This window comes from Chiloscyllium plagiosum, unplaced genomic scaffold, assembly GCF_037043375.1.
Source record: "Chiloscyllium plagiosum isolate Xiang-an unplaced genomic scaffold, Cpla_swu_hap1 HiC_scaffold_9, whole genome shotgun sequence".
Lineage (NCBI taxonomy): Eukaryota > Metazoa > Chordata > Chondrichthyes > Orectolobiformes > Hemiscylliidae > Chiloscyllium > Chiloscyllium plagiosum.
The window spans coordinates 100,638,476-100,665,570 of NW_028270147.1; the positions used below are offsets into that span (position 1 = coordinate 100,638,476).

At 43.3% G+C, this 27,095-nt stretch overlaps 1 protein-coding gene across 2 annotated transcripts in view; it reads right to left on the reverse strand.

The window, feature by feature from the left end:
• The window catches only part of LOC122554081 (rab GTPase-activating protein 1-like), a 496,968-nt gene that overhangs the window by 459,740 nt on the left and 10,133 nt on the right, over window positions 1-27,095 (reverse strand). For both annotated transcript variants that reach the window (XM_087990933.1, XM_087990934.1), the window contains exon 2: window positions 352-521. In XM_087990933.1, coding sequence (XP_087847059.1) covers window positions 352-489 — 138 coding nt within the window. In that variant the 5' untranslated portion in view covers window positions 490-521. The remainder of the gene's footprint in view (window positions 1-351; window positions 522-27,095) is intronic.

Here is a 27,095-nt window from a genome sequence, read left to right on the forward strand (position 1 = left end):
AAATTTAAGCATTCAGTGAGGATAGAGGCGAAAGCTTTATACGTGTCGAGCTGCCGGGTGGGACTGGATTGGGTTGGGATATCTGATCAGCATGGACGGGTTGTACCGAAGGGTCTTTTTCCGTGCTGTACATCTCTATGATTCTAAGTCTGGACAAACTTTGAATTATAAAGACGGTACAGGGCCGGTCAAGAAAGAATTGGAGCAATCAATTCAGAGATGGCCAAGGCATAGATGACCAATTAAGCAACAGAGGCGAGATTTAAGAAAATTGGAACAAATAGCTTTGGTTTTAAAAGGCACCAAGATTCCATTCTCGTAGCTTCAAACAAAAAATAAACTCCTGATTACCTTTAGTGTTGGCTGTTCCTCTCCATTGGTTGAAGAGGAGTCTTCTGCTTGCTGATGCACAATGACAAACTCCTCACTGTTCAGTGTGGAAACCGAGTCTGACGAACCACTCACTTTGCGCAACGCATGAACATCCATCTCTCTCAATCAGTACAACACATAGCAACAATCTGGAAAAGAAAATACAGTTTCAGACATGAAGGCTTTTCAAGTTTGTGTTCATTGCTGATTTTTAAAATTATATTTTTCTGGCTAAAAAAGCAGGAAACTTTGAGAGAAGCTTGTTTATGCTTTCAAATATCATTAAACGACAAGATAGAAAATAGCTAGAATTTAACAAGAGACGGTTAATTCTAAATGATATCCCCCTATTAAGTACATCGTTTACAGACATCAGTTCTCTAAACGTCAAATGCCTTAGAAGTGTACACTGCCAGCAGTTGTTCAACTAATGACTTCAAATAATTTCTGATCTACTTGGGACTCATCATCCAACGAGCGACATTACTCATGCATTGCTCATACACAATATGATAATTACACTGATTGGAAAAACAGAAGCAGTTTCAAAACAGCTGCATGCCACCATACCAGAGAACGTGTCTAAATAGAAGAGGTAAGATGAAAATATTCTGCATGCAGCCGACCAAACAGTACAGATTTATCCACTACCTGAACTCGCTCGAGAAATCATATTGCCTCCTCTGAGGAATTTTGGAATTAGAAATGTATCAAGAGGGGGTGTGAATGAAACTGTGATGTATCAGCCTACAGCACAGATAGAATGACAATACACTGTATTACAGGACTACTGAGAAAAGGCCTGTGAGTCTGTGCATTAATTCTCCCAAATCCAAAGTAGGACCAACTCCTTTGTGTTTATTGCACAGATCCAAATTCTGCCTTTCGACTGATGACATCCTCAAATTAGCGTGTAACCCACACTCTGCCTCTGACATCAGCCGTTCAACTCCCGTGGGAATCGAGCAAGCTAGGAACTAACTTGAAGAAATACTCCTCAACCTGAGCTGACTAAAATCCTCAGTTAATGTATCAGAGATGATGATACAGGAATCACTCTGCTGACATGCCTTCGTATCACATTGTGAGCATGGCCTTTAAAGGAAGTCTGCTTGATGATTATGGGTTGACCATCAACTTAAGACAGGAGTATTCTAGAAACCATCAAACTCAAACCATGCCCACATCTATTATAGCGACGAGTGACAGGGTGTAGTTAACCTCACCGATCACAGGAGCATAACCTTGAAATATATCTGCATTGACAGAGGGAGCAAAGAAATTTGACAGAGGATGGCAAAGAGCAAGCTCAGCATTTGCCAATTTACACAAGAACCTGTTGAAGAAATGAGGCATCAAATCTAATTACCTTCCACCAAAACAATGCAATGACATCTCTCTTCAAGAAAGGGGACCAGAATTGTACACAATACTACAAGTATGGTTGCACAAATGCCTCATACTGTTTCAGGAACACTTACTTTTATACTATACTCCTTTAGGAAACGATTGCCAAAATTCCAGTGGCATTCCTTCTTACCTGCATACTAGCTTTCTGCAATTCACGCATGAGGACACAATGGTCCCTCAGGCATACACTGTTTGAATGGTGCCACTTAAGACCATATGACATAGGAGTGGAAGCAAGGCCATTCAGCCCATCAAGTCCATTTAATCATGGCTGATGGGCTTTTCAACTTCACTTACGTAGCCTGTAGCCCTTAATCCCTTGCGAGATCAAGAATTTATCAACCTTTGCCTTGAAGACACCCAACGTCCTGGCCGCCACTGTGCTCCATGACAATGAATTCCACAGGCCCACCGCTCTCTGGCTGAAGAAATGTCTCCTCATTTCCATTCTAAATTGACACCCTCTAATTCTAAGGCTGTGCCCACGGGTCCTAGTCTCCCTGCCTAACGGAAACAACTTCCCAGCGTCCACCCTTTCTAAGCCATTAATTATTTTGCAAGCTTCTATTAGATCTCCCCTCAACCTTCGAAACTCTAATGACTACAATCTCAGGATCCTCAGCCATTCATCATATGTTAGGCCTACCATTCCAGGGATCATCCATGTGAATCTCCACTGGACACGCTCCAGTGCCAGTATGCCCCTCCTGAGGTATGGGGCCCAAAATTAGACACAGTATTCTAAATGGGGCTTAACTACAGCTTTATAAAGTCTCAGTAGCATATCGCTGCTTTTATATTCCAGCCCTCGAGATAAATGATAACATTACATTTGCTTTCTTAATCATGGACTCAACCTGCAAGTCAACCTTTAGAGAATCCTGAACTAGCACCCCAGATCCCTTTGTACTTTGGCTTTATGAATTTTCTCATCATTTAAAAAAATAGTTCACCCCTGTATTCTTTTATCCAAAGCGCAAGACCTCGCACTTGCTCACATTGAATTTCATCAGCCATTCCCTGGACCACTCTCCAAAACTGCCTAAATCCTTCTGCAGCCTCCCCACCTCCTCAGAACTACCTGCCTATCCACCTAACTTTGTATCATTGGCGAACTTCGCCAGGATGCCCCCCCAGTCCCTTCATCCAGATCATTAATATATAAAGTGAACAGCTGCGGCCCCAACACTGAACTCTATGGGACCCCATTTGTCACCAGCTGCCATTCCGAAAAAGAACTTTTTATCCCAACTCTCTGCCTTCTTTCAGACAGCCAATCCTCAATCCATGCCAGTAGCTCACCTCCTTTCTTTCTCTGCAATCTCCTCTAACACAAGGCCTGCAGTCCTCCAAACATCTGCACACTCGCTCCAACCCCAATTTTAACTGCTGAACCTTTTGTGGCTGGACCTTCAACCAACTGAGCCCCAAAGCTCTGGAATTCGCCGCCTGCACTTGTCCATCTCTCTACCTCTTTTCCTTCCTTTAAGATACTCTTTAAAGTGCAACTCTTCAGCCAAGCTTTGGCCATGTGACCTAATATCTTGTGACTCTCTATCATAATATGATTCCTATTGTGCAGAAGTTTCATTTCATTAAAAGCACTACAGAAACAACAGTGCAGGAAGAGGCTTCGCCTTCCATTAAACAGTGAAACGCTTCAATGTTTCTGATATTTTTTATTTGCTCATGGGACAAGGGCAGTGCAGCTGCAGCAGCATTTATTGCCCATCCTTAGTTGCCCTTGAGAAGATGTCTGTAAGCTGCCTTCTTGAATCGCTGCAGTCCATAGTGCTGTTCAGGAAGCAATTGTAAGACTTTGACCCAAAACACTGTGTGAACAATATACTTCCAAGTCATAATGGTGAGTGGTTTGGAGGGAAGCTTGCAGGTGATGGTGTTCCCATATATCTGCTGCCCTTGTCCTTCCAGAGGGCAGTGGTCATGGGTTTTCAAGGTTCAGTCTAAGGATATTTGGTGAATTTCTGCAGTGCATCGTGTATCTATTGCACACTGTTGCTACTGAGCATTGGCATTGGAGTGACTGAATGTTTGTGGATATGGTCTAATAAAGAATGACGGCACGGTGGCACACTGGTTAGCACTGCTGCCTCACAGCGCCAGAGACCCGGGTTCAATTCCTGCCTCGGGCGGCTGTCTGTGTGGAGTTTGCACGTTCTCCCCGTGTCTGCGTGGGTTTCCTCCGGGTGCTCCGGTTTCCTCCCACAATCCAAAGATGTGCAGGTAAGGTGAATTGGCCATGCTAAATTGCCCGTAGTGTTAGGTAAGGGGTAAATGTAGGGGAATGGGTGGGTTGCGCTTCGGCGGGTCGGTGTGGACTTGTTGGGCCGAAGGGCCTGTTTCCACACTGTAATGTAATCTAATCTAAAAAAACCTAATCAGAGCCCTAACTGAAACAGAGAAACAACAGATATCTCTTTAAAAAGTATCTCCCCAGCTAATGGAAGATGAAGGGGGTAACCATGAGGGGTCCAGCCATCAAAGGATACTGGGACGAACTCTCCACAGTGATCATGAACTGACAAAATGAATTCAGCAATCATCCCTGAATCAGCTGTCAATGTAATGACATTCAAGAGATGGAAACGATGAGAAGCAGTCCACGACAGTAGATCAGACAAGGCTGAGATCATTTTCATGAAAAGAAATACGGTGAGATTTTGAAACTGTATTTATGAGAAGAACATCAATTGATTAGCAGCACTAATCAAGACACCTCCTCTGCAATTAACCTTTTGAATCATGGAGATCTACAATGCAGAAAAAGGCCCCCTTTGCCCATCATGACAGCACCAATCAAAAACAATCACCTACCTATTATAACCATTCTCATTAGACTTCCCAGAAAAGAAATATGGAAGAGAGAGATATCATAAGATGGAGAACTGAACTGGTAAAACTTACTCAGTAAGGAAAAAAAGATGACAATTGGTTATGGATCACATCCTGCTGTGTGGATGAGCAGAGGAATCATAAACATTACTCTAAGACTGGATCGAAGTACACATTGCCCTCAGACAGGGTGAGGGGAGGGGGGTGAACCTGCTGGATAAATTGCCCTCAGACTGGGTCAGTAGATGGAGTGAACATGCAGCTGTACCTCCCTGGGTTGCAGTTGAGGGGTAGCAGTCAGGAGGGAATGGGAAGGGTGCTGTACAAACGGCCCTCAGACTGGATCAGGTGTGAAAGGGAGGGTTGCAGGGAAGGGGTGAAGATGCTGTCCACACTGGATGGCTGAGTTAGACACGGATAGGGATTGGCAGAGTGAAGCTGGTTTTCACTGGTTTCATGCTGAGTCAGGGTGATTAAAAACTAAAAAAGCTGCATCTCTTTCCACTGAAGTCCTCAGAAGTCCCAGTTCTCATTGGTAGGTCAGTCCTGTGCTCGAGCCTCCGATCATTTAGTCCGTGCAATAATCTTCATGTGAAGCTAGCCTGCACAGCAATACGCCTCACCTATTCTCATCCTCACTTTCCCTTGCAGCTCTCGATGCAGCTGAAATTCATGTATGATTTGGAGGTGCCGGTGTTGGACTGGGGTGTACAAAGTTAAAAATCACACAATTCCAGGTTATAGTCCAACAGGTTTAATTGGAAGCACACTAGCTTTCGGAGCGCCGCTCCTGAACCACCTGATGAAGGAGCGTCGCTCCCAAATCTAGAGTGCTTCCAATTAAATTTGTTGGATTATAACCTGGAGTTGTGTGATTTTTAATGAAATTCATGTAAGAATGATAACTAACATAAACGACGCAGCTGTTGGAAGCACTCCTATGGACTGGAAGGTAGCTAATGTAACCCTGTTATTTAAGAAGGGAGGCAGACAGAAACAGTGAATTAGAGACCAGTTAGCTTCAAATCATAGACTCCATACAATGTGAAAGCAGGCCATTTGGCTAATCGAATTTACACCAACCCTCCGAAGAGCAGCTCACCCAGACCCACTCCCCTGGCCTATCCCTGCATTTCCCATGGCAAATCCACTTAGCCTGCATGCCCCTACATATTATGAGCAGGTTAATTTGGCCACACCACCTAACTTGCCCATATCATTCTAAAGACAAATGCTACAGCTCATTATAGAACATAGAACATAGAACAATACAGCAAAGAACAGGCCCTTCGGCCCACGATGTTGTGCCAAACATTTGTCCTAGCTTAAGCACCCATCCATGTACCTGTCCAATTGCCGCTTAAAGGTCACCAAAGATTCTGACTCTACCACTCCCACAGGCAGCGCATTCCATGCCCCCACCACTCTCTGGGTAAAGAACCCACCCCTGACATCTCCCCTATACCTTCCACCCTTCACCTTAAATTTATGTCCCCTTGTAACACTCTGTTGCACCCGGGGAAAAAGTTTCTGACTGTCTACTCTATCTATTCCTCTGATCATCTTATAAACCTCTATCAAGTCACCCCTCATCCTTCGCCGTTCCAACGAGAAATGGCCTAGCACTCTCAACCTATCCTCGTACGACCTATTCTCCATTCCAGGCAACATCCTGGTAAATCTTTTCTGCACCCTCTCCAAAGCTTCCACATCTTTCCTAAAGTGAGGCGACCAGAACTGCACACAGTACTCCAAGTGTGGCCTAACCAAAGTCCTGTACAGTTGCAACATCACTTCACGACTCTTGAATTCAATCCCTCTGCTAATGAACGCTAATACACCATAGGCCTTCTTACAAGCTCTATCCACCTGAGTGGCAACTTTCAAAGATCTATGAACATAGACCCCAAGATCCCTCTGTTCCTCCACCTCACTAAGAACCCTACCGTTAACCCTGTATTCCACATTCTTATTTGTCTTTCCAAAATGGACAACCTCACACTTGGCAGGGTTGAACTCCATCTGCCACTCTTCAGCCCAGCTCTGCATCATTATAAAAGATGTTATAGCACAGAACTTGAAAGATGGGGATATGAATGGACAGAGCCAGCATGGATTTATGGACTCAAAGATACGGACTCATACGGAAACAGACCCTTCAGTCCAACTCATTCATGCCAACCAGGTATCCTAGATAAATCTAGCCCCATTTTCCAGCATTTGGCCCATATCCCTCGAAACCCTTCCTATTCATGTACCCATCCTGATGCCTTTTAAACGTTGCAACTGTATCAGCCTCCGCTACTTCCTCTGGAAGCTCATCCCATTCACGTACCATGCTCTGTATGAAAAAACTGCCCCTTAAGTCCCTTTTACAGTTTCCCCTTTCACCTTAAACCTTTGCCCTCTAGTGCTGGGCTCCACTACTCCTGGAAAAAGACCTTGCCTATTTATCCTACCAATGCCCCTCATGATTTTAAAAACCTCTATAAGGTCACCCCTCAGCGTCAGACACTAGACAGAAAATAATTCCAGTTTATTCAGCCTCATTCTATAGCTCAAATTCTCCAGCGGTGGCAACATCCTTGTAGGTCTTTTCTGAATGCTTTCAAATTTCACAACATCCTTCCTATGGCAGGGACACCAGAACTGCACACAGTATTCCAAAAGCGACCTACCAATATCCTGTGCAGCTGCAACATGACCTCCCAACTCTTGTACTCAATACTCTGACCAATAAAGGAAAGCATAACAAATACCTTCTTCCCTATCTTACCTACTTGCGACTCTACTTTCAAGGAACTATGAACCTGCACTCCAAGGTCGCTTTGTTCAGCAACTCTTCCCAGGACTTTACCATTGAGTGTATAAGTCCTGCCCTGATTTGCCTTTCCAAATGCAGCACCTCGCATTTATCTAAATTAAACCCCGGCGGCCACTCATCGGCCCATTGGCCTATCTGATAGAGATCCCATTGTACACTGAAGTAACCTTCTTCACTGCCCACTACACCCTCCAATTTTAGTGTTATCTGGAAACTTACTAATCAAAACTCCCACATCCAAATTATTTATATAAACGATGAAAAGCAGTGGACCCAGCACCGATCCTTGTGGCACTCCACTGCTCACAGACCTCCAGTTTGAAAAGCAACCCTTCACCACCACCCTCTGTCTTCTAACTTTGAGTCAGTTCTGCATCCAAATGGCTGGTTCTCCCTGTATTCCATGTGATCTAACCTTGCTAACCAGTCTAGGAGGAACCTTGTCGAACACCTCACTGAAGCCCATATAGATCACTTCCACTGCTCTGCCCTCATCAATCCTCTTTGTTACTTCTTCAAACAAATCATTCAAGATTGAGAGACACCATTTCCCACGCACAAAGCTATTCCTAATCAGTCCTTGCCTTTCCAAATACTTTCCCTCAGGATCCCCATCATCATCTGCCTCACTGGTCTATAGTTCCCTTGACTTTCCTTCCCATCTTTCTGAGTGGCACCATGTTAGCCGACCTCCAATCCTCCGGCACCGCACCTATGGCTATTGATGCTACAAATATCTCAGCAAGGGCCAACCAATTACATTGGTAACTTTCCACAGGGATGAACGGGAATTAGAACTAGAACTAAGTTTATTGTCATGTGTACTCAAATACAGGGATACAGGCGTACAGTGAAAAGTTTACAAAGTCGCCATACCCAGTGGCATCTTAGGTACAAAGTATAAAAATAAAGAAATAAGTTAAAAGTTAATCATTACTGTCCTTCTTAATATAAAGTTGAAAAAATAAAGAAGTCCTGCTTGACAAATTTGCTGTATGCAGTAGATTGGATAAGGAAGAGCCAGCAGATAGTGGATCGGAAACTTGGATTTTCAAGAAGGTTTTCGATAAGGTCTCACATCAGAGATTAGCACGCAAAAGTAAAGTGTATGAGATTGGACATGTATACTGACATGTATAGATAATTGGCTGGCAGACAGCAAACAAAGAATAAGTATAAATGGGTCCTTTTTTGATTGGCAGGCAGTTACTAGTTAGGAACCACAAGGATCAGAGCAATTCACAATATACATTAATGATTTAGATAAGGGAATTAAATGTAATATCTCTAAGTTTGCAGACAACACAAAGCTGGATGGGAGGACATGCCTTGAGATGGATACAGGAAAGCTTCAGTGTGATTGGACAAGTAAATTGGCAAATACATGGCTGGTGCAGAAAGATGTGGTTAAATGCGAGGTAGCAAAAGCAGGCAGGCAGATTATTTGACTGGAGATAGATTGGGAAAGGTGGAGGTGCAATGAGACCTGGGTGTCCTTGTTCACCAGTTGCTTGAAGTTAGCATGCAGGAGCAGCAGGCATTGAAAAAGGCAAATGGTATGCTGGCCTGCATAGTGAGAGAATTCACGTACAGGTGCAGGGATGTCTTGCTGCAATTGTACAGGGTATTGGTTAGACCAAACCTGGAGTATTACGTGCAGTCTTGGTCTCCTTATCTGAGGAAGAATGTTCTGGCTGTGGGGGGAGTGCGAAGATTTACTAGTCTGATTCCTGGGACGGCAGGTCTGATCAGTTACAACTATATTCATTGGACTTTACAAGAATGAGCGGTTGGGAGGGGGGGGGGGGGGGTAATCTCATAGAAACCCATAAAAGTCTAAAAGGATTGGACAGAGAAGATGCAGGAAGAATGCTCACTCTGACTGGAGAGTCCAGATCCAGAGGTCACAGTCTAAGGATGAGTTGTCTGCCTTTTCAGACAGGGATGAAGAGGAACTTCTTCACCTAAAGAGTAATGAGCTTTTGAAATTTTCTGCCACAGAGTTTAAAACAGGAAAGATATAGATATAGTTCTTTGAACTAAAGTAATCAAAGGATATGGGGCAAAAGTGGGAACAGGGGACCAAGTTGGATAATCAGCCGTAAATTGCATTGAATGGCAGAAAGGGCTGAAATAGCCCACTCCTACTCCTATAATCTATGTTTCTAGAACCTGTGGTAACAAGCTGAGTAATTCTGTCCCCAAAACTGCCAGATTCTGGATCTGCCGCTGGAGATCTGACAGCCTACAGCTTGCTCCTGCATCCCTCAGCCTGTCAGCAGTCCCAGGTCATACTACAGGGTTGCAGGTAGGTGGCACACACATGTACAATATTGGGTTGCTGGAGGCACTCTACTAACACAGTGCACTGGTGTAAGTATCAGACCAGCATGAACACACACCTCAGACAAGTGGGGACAGGGACTCTTCCCAGTTCAAAGTAGTATGTTTCATTTTCTTTCCGTTCACTCCTAAGGGAATCCAAAGGCATTTTTATAATCACATCACTAAGATACCATTACGCAGTAACTACACGGCTACACTCTCACCTGCTTGCATCAGCATGCCCAATGAGGTCCAAGTGGAGAATTCCCCAGGGTAGCTGAGAATAGCCCGAGCCGTGGGTTAAAGTTAATTCTAATAAATTCCTGCCCCCTAATATTTGAATGAGAAATGAATGATCTCATTAGTATTACTAGTATTGCCTCTAAACATTAGTGTTCACTATCGAGTCAGCAAAAACTTTAAACCAAGGCTACAAAAAGCCACAATGATGGCTTACTGAAACCTGAGGCAGAATTTGGGTGAATGTAATTTCCTTGAAATCACAGGTTTCAACTAATGACTAGTGGAGGATTTCCAATCCTACAAAAATGGACGCGGGCCAAGTACACCTAAAATAAACCTTCACTTCAGACTGCGTAATAATCACATACTTGTGGCCTTGATGGATCATATCTTGGCTGATACTGGAACTGTTTAACCTCTGCTGCACTTCCCCTTCAGTAACACCACACAGTTGCATTGTAAGGATTTCGACACTACTCACTAGGTACAAAATTGAATTGTTCAAGACATTATTTCAACAGAGCTCAAGGTATTTGCTTTGCAAAATAAAAACTGAAGTCATTCTGAGCACAATAACTAACAATGCACAGGAAAACCACCCAAAGCTAAACTGAGAGAAAGGATGACAAGATTGAGTTACCAGTTTATTTAGCAAAGACCAATTTCAACAGAATCTTGGAATAGCTGCAGGGCAAGAGACCAGTGATTTTTAAAAACAGGCAATCCAGGACAAAATTAATAATTTTACCACAAAGAATTCTGGGTAATCCAAGATGGAGGATAGGAAAAATTTGTAGCTTTAAGAGCTACTCCTTTTTTGAGGTATTTTAGGTGTCAGAGGTGATCTTCTCGAATTCTAGGAACAGCAATTACTGTTTTCTAACCTGTTGTATTGTTTTGGAATTTTGGGGGTGTGGGGGGACAACAACAGCACTTCAACAAGAAGGAAGACAACAAAGGCAATGAATACATGGTCAGTGTGTGTGAGAGAGAGAAACAGAGAAACTACATTGCTGTCTGACACAGCAATGAATCTGCATAGCTACTGACTTTGCTGTTGAGTTCAAGTATTTCTAGACATTGGAGTGCATCGAACATAAATTAACAAACAGCAGAAGTCACAGCTGACCTAGTGGGCGGCACGGTAGCACAGTGGTTAGCACTGCTGCTTCACAGCGCCAGAGATCCGGGTTCAATTCCCGCCTCAGGCGACTGTGTGTGTGGAGTTTGCACATTCTCCCCGTGTCTGCGTGGGTTTCCTCCGGGTGCTCCGGTTTCCTCCCACAATCCAAAAATGTGCAGGGGTTAGGTGAATTGGCCATGCTAAATTGCCCGTAGTGTTAGGTGAAGGGGTAAATGTAGGAGAATGGGTCTGGGTGGGTTACGCTTCGGCGGGTCGGTGTGGACTTGTTGGGCCGAAGGGCCTGTTTCCACACTGTAAGTAATCTAATCTAATCTAATCTAATCTATGTCAGAGCTCAGCAGATAAGTGCATAGTTTTTAAGTGTGACCTTGCTGTCTTTTTTTAAGTGAGTAGAGTGAGTTCTTTTGATCAAATGATTTATTGTGATCTGTCTCTTGATTAAATTTTTAAAAAATATAAAACATAGGTATGAGGTTAGCCTGGAGCAGTGTTTTTGGAGCAGGAAGGTAGTGCATTATTTGTATATTGTTCAGGTGTAAATATGGCCTTTAGGAGAGTGATGTGCTCTTCCAGTCAGATGTGGGAGATTAGGGAGAATTTCCACGTGTCTGATGATTATGTCTGCACTAAGTGTGTTTAGTTGCAAATCCTATGATTGCATAGATTGGTTGGAACAGCACTTCGAGGCAATGAGGATTTTACAGGCGCTAGGAGGTGTAATGGATGGCAGATACGGGAAGGGAAAAAAACCGTAGATACAGTCAGGTAGACAGGTTACCTCCAGGAAAGGTAGGAGAGAGAGGCAGGTACTCCAGGAGTCTCATGTGGCTATCCCCATCTCAAATAAGTACGCTGTTTTGGAATATGTAAGAATATAGCACGAACAGGGGAATATGGCACGAACCGCCAAGTTTCTGGTACAGAGACTGGCTCTAATGTAAGGAGGAGTACATCAGGTTCCAAATGATCAATTGTGACAGGGGGCTCTCTAGTCAGAAGCACAAACAGATTTTTTTCTGCATCTGACAGCAAAAAATCAAAATGGTGTGTTGTCTCCCTGGTGCCAAGATCAAGGCTATCTCGGAGTGCAGAATATTCTCAGAGGGGAGTGGGACCAGCTAGTGCAGTTAGAAATGGAAGGATAGAGCAGATGAATTCGTGGCTGAGGAGCTGGTGCAGTGGAGAAGGATTCACATTTTTGGATCATTGGAATCTCCTGTGGGGTAGAAGTGACCTGTATAAGAAGGACGGATTGCACCTGAATTGGAAGTGGACTCATACTGGCAGGAAGATTCTCTAGAGCTGCTCGGGAGGATTTAAACTAGTATGGTGGGAGTGGGGTGGGACCCAGGGAGATAGTGAGGAAAGAGATCAATCTGAGACTAGTACCATTGGGAAAAGGAGCAAGTCAAACAGTCAGGGCAAGCAGGAACAAAGCACAGAGCATGGTAAATTAAACTGCATTTATTTCAATGCAAGAGGTCTAACAGGTAAGGCACATGAACTCAGGGATGGTTAGCAACATGGGACTGAGATGTCATAGCAATTTCAGAGATGTGTCTCAGGGATGGACAGGACTGGCATCTTACTGTTCCAGGATACAAATTCTATCCGAAGGATGGAAAGGGAGGCAAGAGAGGAGGGGGTGTGGTGTTTTTGATAAGGGACAACATTACAGCTGTACTTAGGGAGGATATTCCTGGAATGTGGAGACAGTGAGGTCCGTAGATGCTGGAGATAAGAGTTGACAGTGTGTCGCTGGAAAAGCACAGCAGGTCAGGCAGCATCTGAGGAATGTGTCCAGGGAAGTTATTTGGGTGGAACTGAGAAATAAGAAAGGTGATAACTTTAATCGGATTGTACAGCAGACCGCCCCCTCTCAATTGTGATTGGAAAGGATTGACCGGATCTAAAAGTTGAAGTTCTAAATTGAAGGAAGGCCAATTTTAACGGTATTAGGCAAGAACTTTCAAAAGTTCATTGCGTACAGATGTTCGCAGGTAAAGGGATGGCTGGAAAATGGGGAGCCTTCAAAAATGACATAACGAGACTCCAGAGACTGTATGTTTCTGTTAGGGTGAAAGGAAAGGCTGGTAGGTGTAGGGAATGCTGGATGACTGGAGAAATTGAGGTTTTGGATTAGTAATAAAAAGGAAGCATACATCAGGTATAGACAGCAGAGATCAAGTGAATCCTTAGAAGAATATAAAGGCAGTATAGTTAAGAGGGAAATCAGGAAGGCAAAAAGGGGACATGAGATAGCTTTGGTTAATATGGCTAAGGAGAATCCAAAGGGATTTTATAAATGCATGAGGGACAAAAGGGTAATTAAGGAGAGAATAGGGCCCGTCAAAGATCAGCAAAGCAGCCTATGGGTGGAGCCGCAGGAGATGAGGGAGATACTAAACAAGTATTTTGCATCAGTGTTTACTGTGGAGAACTGCATGGAAGGTACAGAATGTAGGGAAATAGATGGTGGCATCTTGAAAAATGAGCATATTAGAGACGAGATGGTGCTGAATGTCTTAAAATGCATGAAGATGGATAAATCCCCAGGACCTGATCAGGTGTATCCTAGAACTCTGTGGGAAGATAGTCAAGTGATTGCTGGGCCCCTTGCTGAAATATTCGTATCATCAATAGTCACAGGTGAGGTGCCGGAAGACTGGAGGTTGGCAAACGTGGTGCCACTGTTTAAGTGGTAAGAACAAGCCAGGGAACTATAGACCAGTGAGCCAGACATTGGTGATGGGCAAATTGTTGGAAGGAATCCTGAGGGACAGAATTTGCATGTATTTGGAAAGGCAAGGACTGATTAAGGATAGTCAACATGGCTTTGTATATGGGAAATCATGTCTCACAAACTTGATTGACATGTTTGGGAAATCACACAACACCAGGTTATAGTCCAACAGGTTTATTTGGAAGCACTATATCGGTAGTGCTTGTACAGAATGAGCTGCCAGAGGAAGTGGTGGAGACTGGTACAACTGCAACATTTAAAAGGCATCTGGATGGGTATATGAATAGGAAGGTTTTACATCAATATGAGCCAAGTGCCAGCAAATGGGACTAGATTAATTTAGGATATCTGATCAGCGTAGATGAGTCTGTTTCCATGCTGTACATCTCTATGACTTTATGCCTCGAACCAAAGTTAAGCTGATTGGCCTATAGTTGCTGGCTTTATCATTGCTCCCTGTTTTGAACTTGAATAGCACATGTAATTCTCCAGACCTATGGCAAACCCCCCCACTCCCCACCATATAAGGAGAAATGAAGCTCATGACCAGGACTTCAACAGCATCTTCAACATCTATGGATGCATCCCATCAGCTCCTGGATGCACACTTATCAACTTTAAAAATAGCCAGCCTTTCTAAAACTTGTTCATAATTCTGCAGCTTATCCAGTGTCTCAATTAACTATCCTTTCCCTTCAGATGAGAAAACAAAATTGTGTGGCTGCAGGGATTGCTCTTTAGAAAGCAGCAACAGATTCAATGGGCCAACTGACTGTAATGGCTCAATGTTTTTGGCAGCATTATCTTCCTTAGTTGAAAGAGAGACACAGCACTCATTTGGATACAGAACTGGCTCAAAGGTAGAAGACAGAGGGTGGTGGTGGAGAGTTGTTTTTCAGACTGAGGCCTGTGACCAGCGAGTGCTATAGGGATCGGTGCTGGGTTCCCCATTTTTCATCATTTATGTAAATGATTTGGATGCGAGAGTAAGAGGTATACTTAGTAAGTTTACAGGTGTAGTGGACAGCGAAGAAGGTTACCTCAGATTACAATAGGATCTTGATCAGATGGACCAACGGGCTGAGAAGTGGCAGGTGGAGTTTAATTCAGATAAATATGAGATGCTGCATTTTGGGAAAGCAAATCTTAGCAGGACTTATACACTTAATGGTAAGGTCCTAAGGAGTGTTGCTGAACAAAGAGACCCTGGAGTGCAGGTTCATAGTTCCTTGAAAGTGGAGTTGCAGGTATTGAGTACAGGAGTTGGGAGATTATGTTGTGGCTATACAGGACATTGGTTAGGCCACTGTTGGAATAGTGTGTGCAGTTCTGGTCTCCTGCCTATCGGAAAGATGTTGGGAAACTTGAAAGGGTTCAGAAACGATTTACAAGGATGTTGCCAGGGTTGGACGATTTGTGCTATAGGGAGAGGTTGAATAGGCTAGGGCTGTTTTCCCTGGAGCTTGTGAGGCTGAGGGCGGACCTTATAGAGGTTTATAAAATCATGAGGGGCATGGATAGGATAAATAGACAAAGTCTTTTCCCTGGGGTCAGGGAGTCCAGAACTAGAGGGCATAGGTTTAGGGTGAGGGGGGGGGGGGGCAACATTTTCACACAGAGGGTGGTCCGTGTATGGAATGAACTGCCAGAGAAAGTGGTGGAGGCCGGTACAATTGCAACATTTAAAAGGCATTTGGATGAGTATATGAATAGGAAGGGTTTAGAGGGATATGGAACGGGTGCTGGCAGGTGGGACTAGATTGGGTTGGGATATCTGGTCGGCATGGATGGGTTGGGCCGAAGGGTCTATTTCTGTGCTGTACATCTCTATGACTCTAATACATCTATCATGCCCTCTGCTTTCCTGCATAGATCTCCTTTTTCGGTCCTAATCAGTTCCACCTCTTAGTAGCCACTTATGCCTGTAGAAAATCTATAGATTCCCTCTTATAAGTTGCCAAACTCGTCTGATATTGTTTCTTTTGTTACTGCCATTTTAAATTTACTTTCCACTTCTACTATCAACCTGACATCCGTCATCCACAGCTTTCTTTTTTGCTTCAGCTTTTACGATCCAGTGAGCTCCAGCTTTGACTGCTCTATCCTTCCTCCTTATGAGAGGTTTGAATATGTTTCGGCTATGCCCAAAGTAACTCCTCTTTAAAGACAGTACATTGCACTGTGACAGTTTTGCTTGCCCATCTTTTATTCCAATTTACCTGGCATGAGTTTGTTCTCAACTTACTGAAATTGGTCTTCGTCCCATGAAGTTTACTTGACGAATGGCAGAACATACAGTTGCGCAAACCAGGACTCCGCTACAACAAGCTAGTATTTCCAAAACTACAGCTAATTATTTAACAAGAAGCATGCACTTCCTGGGTCAAACAGGCTTAGTGGTTTGGATACGATCAATTGTAAATAAACATTCAAGTAATGATAAGCAAATCCTGGGTGAAACACAGCAGCCAATCTCCACTTCCTACTTTTACCTACATTGCAAACTTTTCACTGCATTCATTTGAGTGCTAATTCAAACAATTAGCTAATTATTTGATAAAGCTAATTCAATTCAATTACCAATTTTGCACTAAGCATGCCACAGAAACTATGCTTATCAAATCATCTCCCTTCGACAGAAGATATGCCACTTCTTTTTATTAAGGAAAAGGAATAAGCCACACCATTGAAATGGAACGAATACAACAATTTCAAGGCTGTTGCCTTATCCCTACATGCTGAATGCATTGACAAGATCACTGTTTTGTGGACACACTGTTTTAGAGGCAGCACAGTGACTCATGGGTTTGCACTGCTACCTCACAGTGCTCGGGACCCGGGTTCAGTTCCAACCTCAGGCAACTGTTGGTGTGGAGTTTGCACATTCTCCCCATGTCTGTGTGGGTTTCCTCTGGGTGCTCCGGTTTCCTCTCACAATCCAAAGATGTGCATGTCAGATGAATTGGCCGTGCTAAATTGCCCATAATATTCAGCAATATATAGTTAGGCGCATTAGGCAAATATAGGGGAGGGGAATGAATCTGGATCAGTGTGAACTTGTTGGGTGGAAGGGCCTGTTTCCACACTGTATGATTCTAATTCATACATTACTCGCTATTTAAATCCAGCAACAGAGTGTACCACAAGCATCAATATTTTTCAATAAGCCTAAAATTCATTATCCTAGGGTAGATCACAGGCAAGAAATGCAATGACAGCGGGCACTACACTGATCCCAGTTGAAGAGTATGGTGCTGGAAAAGCACAGCCGGTCAGGCAGCATCCGAGGAGCAGGAAAGTCAACATTTCGAGCATAAGCTCTTCATCAGGAATTGGAGGCTGGTACAGGTAGATGAGAGTAAACCGGTTGATGTGGTGTATATGGATTTCAGCAAGGCATTCAATAAGGCTCCCCACAGTAGGCTATTGTACAAAATGCGGAGGAATGGGATTGTGGGAGATATAGCAGTTTGGATGAGTGATTGGCTTGCTGGAAGACGACAGAGGGTGGTGGTTAATAAGAAATGTTCATCCTGGAGTCCAGTTACTTGTGGTGTACCGCAAGGGTCGGTGTTGGGTCCACTGCTGTTCGTCATTTTTATAAACGACTTGGATGAGGGCGTAGAAGGGTGGGTTAGTAAATTTGCAGATGACACTGAGGTCGGTGGAGTTGTGGATAGTGACGAAGGATGTTGTGGGTTACAGAGAGACATAGATAAGTTGCAGAGCTGGGCTGAGAGGTGGCAAATGGAGTTTAATGCGGACAAGTGTGAGGTGAATGCAAAGTACTGGGCTAATGGTAAGATTCTTGGTAGTGTAGATGAGCAGAGAGATCTCGGTGTCCATGTACACAAATCCTTGAAAGTTGCCACCCAGGTTGATAGGGTTGTTAAGAAGGCCTACAGTATTTTAGCTTTTATTAATAGAGGGATCGAGTTCTGGAACCATGAGGTTATTTGCTGCAGCTGTACAAAACTCTGGTGCGGCCGCACTAGGAGTATTGTGTACAGTTCTGGTCACTGCATTATAAGAAGGATGTGGAAGCTTTGGAAAGGGTGCAAAGGAGATTTACTCGGATATTGCCTGGTATGGAGGGAAGGTCATACGAGGTAAGGGTGAGGGACTTGAGGCTGTTTTCGTTAGAGAGAAGGTTGAGAGGGGTCTTAATAGAGACATATAAGATATTCAGAGGATTAGATAGGGTGGACAGGAAGAGCCTTTTTCCCCAAGAATGGTGACGGCGAGCACGAGGGGGCACAGCTTTAAATTGAGGGGTGATAGATACAGGACAGATGTCAGAGGTAGTTTCTTTACTCAGAGAGTGCAGGAATGCTTTGCCTGCAACGGTAGTAGATTTGCCAACTTTAAGTACATTTAAGTCGTCATTGGACAAGCATATGGATGTACATGGAATAGTGTAGGTTAGATGGGCTTCAGATTGGTATGACAGCTCGGCGCAACATCGAGGGCCGAAGGGCCTGTACTGCACTGTAATGTTCTATGATTGCAACATTTAAAAGGCATCTGGATGGGTATTATGAATAGGAAGGGTTTGGAGGGATATGGGCCAGGTGGTGGCAGGTGGGACTAGATTGGGTTGGGATATCTGGTCGGCATAGACGAAGGGTCTGTTTCTGTACTGTACATCTCTATGACTCTATGATCCCAGCCAAAAGTACACAATGCAATGCCACAGCAAGTGGACACACATATACTAAAGATTTCAGGATTTTCCTTAATATCAGTTCAGAAGTCACTCCTAAATCACACTGGTTTAATCAAATCTCCCAGCCCTCTCAGCCCAATAAACTTCAATACATAAAAATTGCTCTATAAATTCAAATTTATCACATTTACTTCAATCTCATAAACTGCATTGCATCATCCATCACAATGAATGGAAGAATGGGAATGGACTGTTTTCGTCACCACTGTAACCACACCACCCTCAGTTTGACCTGACTACTTTAACCAAGTTTTAAACTTCAACAGCTCCTGCTATGTACGTAAGGGTAGAAGTAGGCCATTCGGTCCCTTGAGCCTGTTCCACCATTCAATAAAACAATATCTGATCTATTTGTGTTTCAGTTACCACATTCTCACCTGCTCCAGTAACATCTGACTCCCTTGCTTAACAGAAATCTCAGTCTTTAAAATATTCATTTCCATTGCCTTCTAGGCAGAGAGTTCCACAGTTGCAGATCCCTCAGAGAAAAAAAAACACATTCCTCAAGTCTGTACTAAAAGGACAAGCTCCACATTCTGGACTCACCCACAAGTCGAAACATGCTTTCTATACCCACCTTATCGGTGCTATCCAGGATCTTATGCATTTCAATCAAATCACTCCTCACTCTTCTGAAGTAGAAAAGCATCCAGTCTCTCCAATCTTCCCTCATAAGACAACCCTCTTATTCCATCCAGCACTCATTTCAAGTCTCCCCTTGGAAATCTTATTTTGCTTTAAAGTTGTTTTATTTATCCTGTCTCTCTTCATTTAAAACGCTACTCTGTTTTAATGGCTTTTACTGCCTGGTTGCATCTCTCACATCACCTCATCACATATCACACAAACAGCGAGGCTCCCGACTGCACTGCAAGATTTACTACCATTGTGCCTGCACCCTGCAGGAGAAGACTGCTTTTTAAAAAAAACAGTTCTTTGCATCTGTATTGCAATAAATTTCATTTTCAACATTTTTTGGCTGTTGTATTTGTTAGAAACTGCTGTGGACTTCAGTTTTTTGTAAAACAAAATTCTCTGTCGTGCTGTAACCTTCAGAACTTTACCTGCACAGATAATCGGTGAGCAACTATACAGTAGCTGGGCAAGTAACTTCATTAGAGATGTCTGTGCAAGCAAGAAGCCTGCTTTCTTCATTTCAGATTTCCTTCTTATAGAGCACAATATTAGCACAAGTATTAGTATTAGCACAACAGCAACAGAGACACGGAGGGGCAGATTGGCAGGTAAATGTTGGAAAGGTGCAGAAGTAACAGGGTTGTTGTCATGGGTAACTTCAACTTCCCTAATATTGATTGGAACCTCTTTAGTTCAAATAGCTTGGATGGAGCAGTTTTTGTCAGGTGTGTACAGGAAGGATTCCTGACTCAATACACAGATCGGCTGACTCGAGGAGAGGCCGTATTGGATTTGGTGCTTGGCAACAAACCATGCCAGGTGTCAGGTCTCTCGGTGGAAGAGTATTTCGGTGATCGTGATCACAACTCCCCGTCCTTTACTGCAGACATGATTGGATAAGAGCAGACGTTATGGGAAAATATTTAATTGGGGGACAGGGAATTACAATGCTATTAGGCAGGAACTGAGATGCCTACATTGGAAACAGATGTTCTTAGGGAAATGCACGATAGAAATGTGGAGGTTGTTTAGGGAAACTTGCTGATATTGCTGCATTGGTTTGTCCCACTGAGGCAAGGAAGAGATGGTAAGGTGAAAGAACCGTGGGTGACAAGGGATGTGGAACATCTAGTCAAGAGGAAGAAGGAAGCTTACTGAAGGTTGAGGAGCCAAGAATCAGACAGGGTTCCAGAGGGTTACAATGTAGCCAGGACTGAACTGAAGAATGGACTTAGAGAGCTAGAGGGGCTTGAAAAAGGGGTCCTACACCTATGAGGAACATGAGGATGGCCAGAGTGAGGGTAGGACCGATCAGAGATAGTGGAGGGAACTTGTGCCTGGAGTTGGAGGTCCTCAATGATTACTTTGCTTCAATATTCACTACTGAGAGAGACATAAGCAGATATGCTCAAACAGGTTGATGCTGAGGAGGATATACTGGAAATTTTGAAAAACATAAGGATAGATAAATCCCTGCGCCAGATGGGATACACCCAAGGTTACTACAGGAAGTGAGGGAAGAGATTGCTGCACTTTTGGTAATGATCTTTGTATCCTCACTGTCCACTGGAGTATTACCAGATGGTGGAAGGTATCAAATGTCATTCCCTTATTCAAGAAAGGGAATAGGGATAATCCTGGGAATTACACATCAGTCAATCTTACGTCAGTGGTGGGCAAAGTATTGGAGAGGATTCTGAGAGGCAGGATTTATGATTACTTGGAAACCTATAGTTTAATTAGAGATAGTCAGCATGGCTTTGTGAAGGGCAGATCATGCCTTACTGAATTATTTGAGGATGTGACAAAACATGTTGATGAAGATAGAACAGTGGATGTGGTGTATATGGATTTTGGAAGGCGTTTGATAAGGTTCCCCATGGTAAGCTCATTCAGAAAGTGAGGAGGCATGGGATATGGAGAAATGTGTCTGTCTGGATACAGAGTTGGCTAGCCCAAAGAAGAGAGGGTGGTAGTAGATGGAAAGTATGTTGCTGGAAAAGCACAGCAGATCAGGCAGCATCTGAGGAGCTCCTCAGATGCTGCCTGACCTGCTATGCTTTTCCAGCAACACACTCTCAACTCTGGTCTCCAGACCTCGCTGTCGCCTCATAGATGAAAAGTGTTCAGCCTGGAGCTCGGTGACCAATAGTGTTCCATAGGGATCCGTTCTGGGACATCTGCTCTGTGATCTTTATAAATGACTTGGATGAGGAAGTGGAAGGGTAGGTTAATAAGTTTGCCGATGACATGAAGATTGGAGGAGTGGTGGATACTGTGGAGGGCTGTTGTAGGTTGCAATGGGACATTGACAGGATGCAGAGCTGGGCTGATAAGTAGCAGACGGAGTTCAACCTGGAAAAGTGTGAAGTGATTCATTTTAGAAGGTCAAATGTGAATACAGGGTTAAAGGCAGGATTCTTGGCAGTGTGGAAGAACACAGGGATCTTGGGGTCCATGTCCACGGATCCCTCCAAGTTGCCATTCAAGTTGATAGGGCTGTTAAGAAGGCGAATGGTGTGTTGGCTTGCATTAGAAGGGGAATTGCGTTTAACAGCCATGAGGGTATGCTGTAGTTCTACAGAGCCCTGGTTTGACCACACTTGGAATAGTGTGTTCAGTTCTGGCTGCCTCATTAGAGGAAGGATGTGGAAGCTTTAGAGAGGGTGCAGGGGAGATTTACCAGGATGGTGCCTAGGCTGGAGAGTATGTCTTATGAAAAAAGGTTAAGGGAGCTGGGGCATTTCTCATCGGAGCAAAGAAGGATGAGAGGTGACTTGATAGAGATGTATAAGATGGCATAGATACAGTGAATAGTCAGAGACTTTTTCCCAGGGGAGAAATGGCTATCACAGGAAGCATAATTTTAAGGTGATTGGAGGAAGGTTTAGGGGAGATGAGATAGGTTCTTTATGCAGAAAGTGGTGAGTGCGTAGAATGCACTGCCAGCAGTGGTAGTAGAGTCAGAAACGTTAGGGGCATTTGAGTGACTCTTGGATAAGCACATGGATGGCAGTAAAACTAAGGGTTTGTAACTTCATTTGATCTTAGAGTGGGATAAGAGGTCAGCACAACATCGAGGACCAAAAGGCCTACACTATGCTGTACTGTTATAGTTCTAGTATTTCAATGTTTACATTGGTTTTTCTGGACAAACATTGTCCTTAGGAACACAGCCTTGGCTTGGATATTGGTTCCTACAGGAAACCACACTCCACTTGAAATTATTTCCTCAAAAGTTGTAATTTTCAGGAATGAAACCCCAGGTGAAACACCCTGAATTAATTGAGTAAACCTATGTTTGAATGATATACAGAAAATTTGCTGTTCTTACATATTTTTCACTTGTTGAATCAATGGTCTCAAATGAATCCTGTATAAATCACTGACACTCTCATAAACATCAAATTTGGGGGAACATTTACTGCTTTGAATTACCGAAAATTTTGTACCAAAAGCCAGCAATCCTATGTCCGTTAATTCCCCTTTCTAGTAAAAGCTGTAATAATAAACCTGGCAATTCTCACAGATCAGAAGAAAATCTTTAAATTCAAACCACTTTTTTTAAAACTTTAAACTTAAGGCAAAACAAGTACTTCCCAGTATACTTTAAATACTTAGTCAACTGGATTACAAGAATACAGACGGTGGCCAACCTTACAATAGAGGAAGAACTCAGAAACCACTGTAGAAAAAGTAGCCAGTATTTCCCCACTCCCTACCACCACCTACACAATAAGTTTCAAATGATATCAGATGAGCACCACTTAAACTTTATTAGGGATTATATTGCTATAACTGTCCAGTACGTTCAGCCACACAACACAACCTCTATGTTCTGTGCCAGCAATTAGCTTAGACCAACTTGAACATGTAAATGGTGAATGTACATAATCTCCCAAAAACCCCTCAGCTAATATCAATAGGTATTCTTGAACAGACTGACAATGCTCTCTACAGCAAAAAGCAAGAGACTAGACAATTGTATTGCCTGCCTATGTTTTAGATATCTATTCCAGGCTAGAAAGGAACAGGCACTCTGAGTGTTGGTCCTCCAGAGAGTAAGTTGAATCGTAACATAGGAACTAATGGTAAATTAAGAATAAAAAGCAGTTGAAGTTGCTTCTGCCCTCACTATAAATACAAAAAGTGTTCCACTAACATCTGTATATCAGGAGGTACTAAACGCGAGGATTGTCAAATCTCTTAGTCTAGATTAAGCTCATCCCAGGATCTTAGAAGAGGTTGCGAATGAGGTAGAAGAAATGTTGGTGTTAATTTTCCAAAATTATCCAGACTCAGGATATGTTCCATTAAATTGGAAAATAGCAAATGTATGCTCTTCTCGATAGGGAGGGTGCTGGGTAGCAAAAGCAGAACACTGTAGGCTTGTGTTTGTTGCGGACAAGAATTTAGAAACAATCAAGATATTATAGGTGCGTGCTTAGTAAAGCTCAAGGCAGCTGGGAAAAGTTAGCATGGTTTTATCAAAGTTATGTTTAACCAGTTTATTGCAGTGCTATGAAGGAGTAACATACACTACCTGTAGACAGGGATTTCCAGAAGGTAAAAACAATGACTACAGATGCTGGAAACCAGATTCTAGAATAGAGTGGTGCTGGAAAAGCACAGCAGGTCAGGGCAGCACCCAAAGAGCAGGAAAATCAACATTTCGGGCAAAAGCCCTGCATCAGGATCTATTCCTGATGAAGGGCTTTTGCCCCAAAAGTCGATTTTCCTGCTCCTCGGATGCTGCCTGACCTGCTGAGCTTTTCCAGCACCACTCTCATCTAGACTCAGGGATTTCCAGAAGGCATTTGATGAGGTACATCAAAATTATTGCAGAAATTAAAAGCTCATGGTAACTTACCAGTTCTTTGACTGGATGGCAGAAAACAGCACTCAGAAATGGATCATTATCTGGGGATTAACTTCTCACAATTTATGTCAATGACTTGCATGAAGGAAGCAATTACATGGTAATATGGCTAGCACTCAAAACCAAAATAGTTAATAGGAAAGTATGTTGTAAAGTAGATACTAAGTAGATGTAAATAAGTTGAGTGAGTGGGCAAAAGTCTGGCAGATGCAGTAAAATGTGGAAAAATATGAAGTTGCTCACTTTGTCAGGAAGAATGAGAATCAGCAGAGCGTCACTTAAATGAAGAATGACTACAGAACAATTGAAGTGTTCTGGTGCACGAGACAAAACGTTAGTATGCAGATACAGAATACAAATCAAAACATGTGACACTGAACAAGCACACCAGGTCAGGCAGCACCCGAGGAGCAAGAGAATCGACGTTTCGGGCATAAGCACTTCGTTAGGAAATACAATCAAGGCGCCAATCAGATGTTGTCCTTTAGTACAAGAGGAATTACATGTAAAGGTAAAGAGGCAGGTGGAGCTAAATTTAGATAAATGTGAGGTGTTGGCATTTTGGTAATGCAAATCAAGAAAGGACTTATACAGTTAATGGTAAGGTCCTGAGGAGTGTTGCTGAACAAAGAAACTTTGGTATGCAGGTTCATATTTCCTTGAAAAGTGGAGTCGCAGATAAGACAGGTGAGACGCAGGCATTTGACACACTTCCCTTTGTTGGTCAGTGCACTGAGTACAGGAGTTGGGAGGTCATGTTATGGCTGTACAGGACATTGGTTAGGCCACTTTTAAAATAATATGTTCAATTCTGGTCTCCCTGCTTTAGGAAAGATGTTGTTAAACATGAAAGGGTTCGGAAAAGATTTACTAGGATGCTGCCAGGATTGGAGGTTCTGAGCTATAGGGAGAAGCTGAATAGGCCAGGGCTTTTTTCCCTGCAGAATCAGAGGCTGAGGGGTGATCTTATACAGGTTTATAAAATCACGAGATCGTGGCTGGGTGAATAGCCTAGGTATGTTTCCCAGGGTTGGGAATTCGAAAACTAGAGGGCATAGGTTTAAGATTGGACAGGAAAGACTTAAAAGGACCTGAGGGGTAACCTTCTCACATGGGGGTGGTGCACGTCTAGAACGAGTTGCCAGAGGAAATTGAGGAGACAGGTACAATTACAACATTTTAGAGGCATCTGGATGGGTACATGAATAGGCACGATTTAGAGGGACATGGGCCAAATGTTGGCAGATGGGGCTAGATCAGTTTAGGATATCTTGTCAGCATGGGTGAGTTGGACTGAAGGGTCTGTTTCCATGCTGCATGACTATGTTTTGCTTTTTTTGGTTCGGGGTTGGGGGCGGAACAATAGCTTGAGATAGGTAGGCACGCACCCAGAAAATGCACTTTGCAAATCTCAACTTTGGTTACAATAAGATCACTTTTGTAAGCTCTGAGTAGCACCATCTGGTGGACTGAATTCTAAACTAAATTCAAGGACAGGATTTTGAAGAGAAAACTGACCACTCCTTTCAAACTCGGTAGATTTCAAAATCTGTTTGTAAACCATGAAATGCGACTGTTCCGATTATAAAACTCTTTTAAGAGCATCACATGTCCACAATATCACACAGGCTTCAATTAAATAGCTCACCAGCGTTGCTCAGCATGGAGCACCATCTGTTCAAGGACAGTCCCTGAGCGAAACAAGGGCCGCAAATATCAAAGACTGTACAAGAGGAAGCAATTATCTTGATAGTCAGGAGATGAGGGACCCTGTCTGCCCACTCCATTCCCAACCTCTCCCAGCACTGTTTGATGGACATGGCGCAAAATTTGTTACAGCTTTATCTACTTACTATAAATAGTTATGGATGAGTCTTTATCCAGTGACTGCAGACTGTCCCCATGAGGAGAGACTGATGACTGCATTCTCAAAAGTTAAAAAGTATGAGACATGATCTCATTAAAACTAAAAAGGATTGATAGGTAGTGACATCATGAAAAACATCCCTATTACAGAGGTGGTGGTGCTGGACGTCTTAAAACGTACAAAGATGGATAAATCCCCAGTACATGATCAGGTGTACCCTAGAACTCTGTGGGAAGCTCAGGAAGTGATTGCTGGGCCCCTTGCTGAGATATTTGTATCATTGATAGTCACTGGTGAGGTGCCAGAAGACTGGAGGTTGGTGAACTATTTAAGAAAGGTGAGAAGGAAAAGCCAGGGAACTATAGACCAGTGAGCCTGACGTCAATGGCGAGCAAGTAGTTGGAGGGGATCCTGAGGGACAGGATGTACATGTATTTGGAAAGGCAAGGACTGATTAGGGATAGTCAGCATGGGCTTGTCTCTGGGAAATCATGTATCACAAACTTGATTGAGTTTTTTGAAAGAAGTAACAAAGAGGATTGATGAAGGCAGGGCGCTGGACGTGATCTATATGGACTTAGATAAGATGTTCAACAAGATTGCGCATGGTAGACTGGTTAGCAAGGTTAGAACCCATGGAATACAGGAAGAACCAGCCATTTGGATACAGATCTGGCTCAAAAATAGGTTGTTCTCTCGTCGTCTGGCACCTCACCTGTGGCTGTCGATGATATAAATATCTCAGCAAGGGGCCCAGCAATTGCTGGAGGCCTAGGACCAATGGTGTGCCACAAGGATCAGCACTTTTTGGCTTTTATATAAGTTATTTGTATGTGAATGTAGGAAGTATGGTTAGTAACTGCAGATAATACCAAAATTGGTGGTGTCGTGGAAAGCGAAGAAGGTTCCTCAGAGTACAACGGGACCTTGATCAGACGGGCCAGTGGGACGATGAATGCCAGATGCAGTTTCATATAGATAAATGTGAAGTGCTGCATTTTGGAAAGGCAAATCAGGGCAGGAGTTAATGGTAAGACAGTGTTGTTGAATAAAGAGACCTCAAGGTGCAAGTT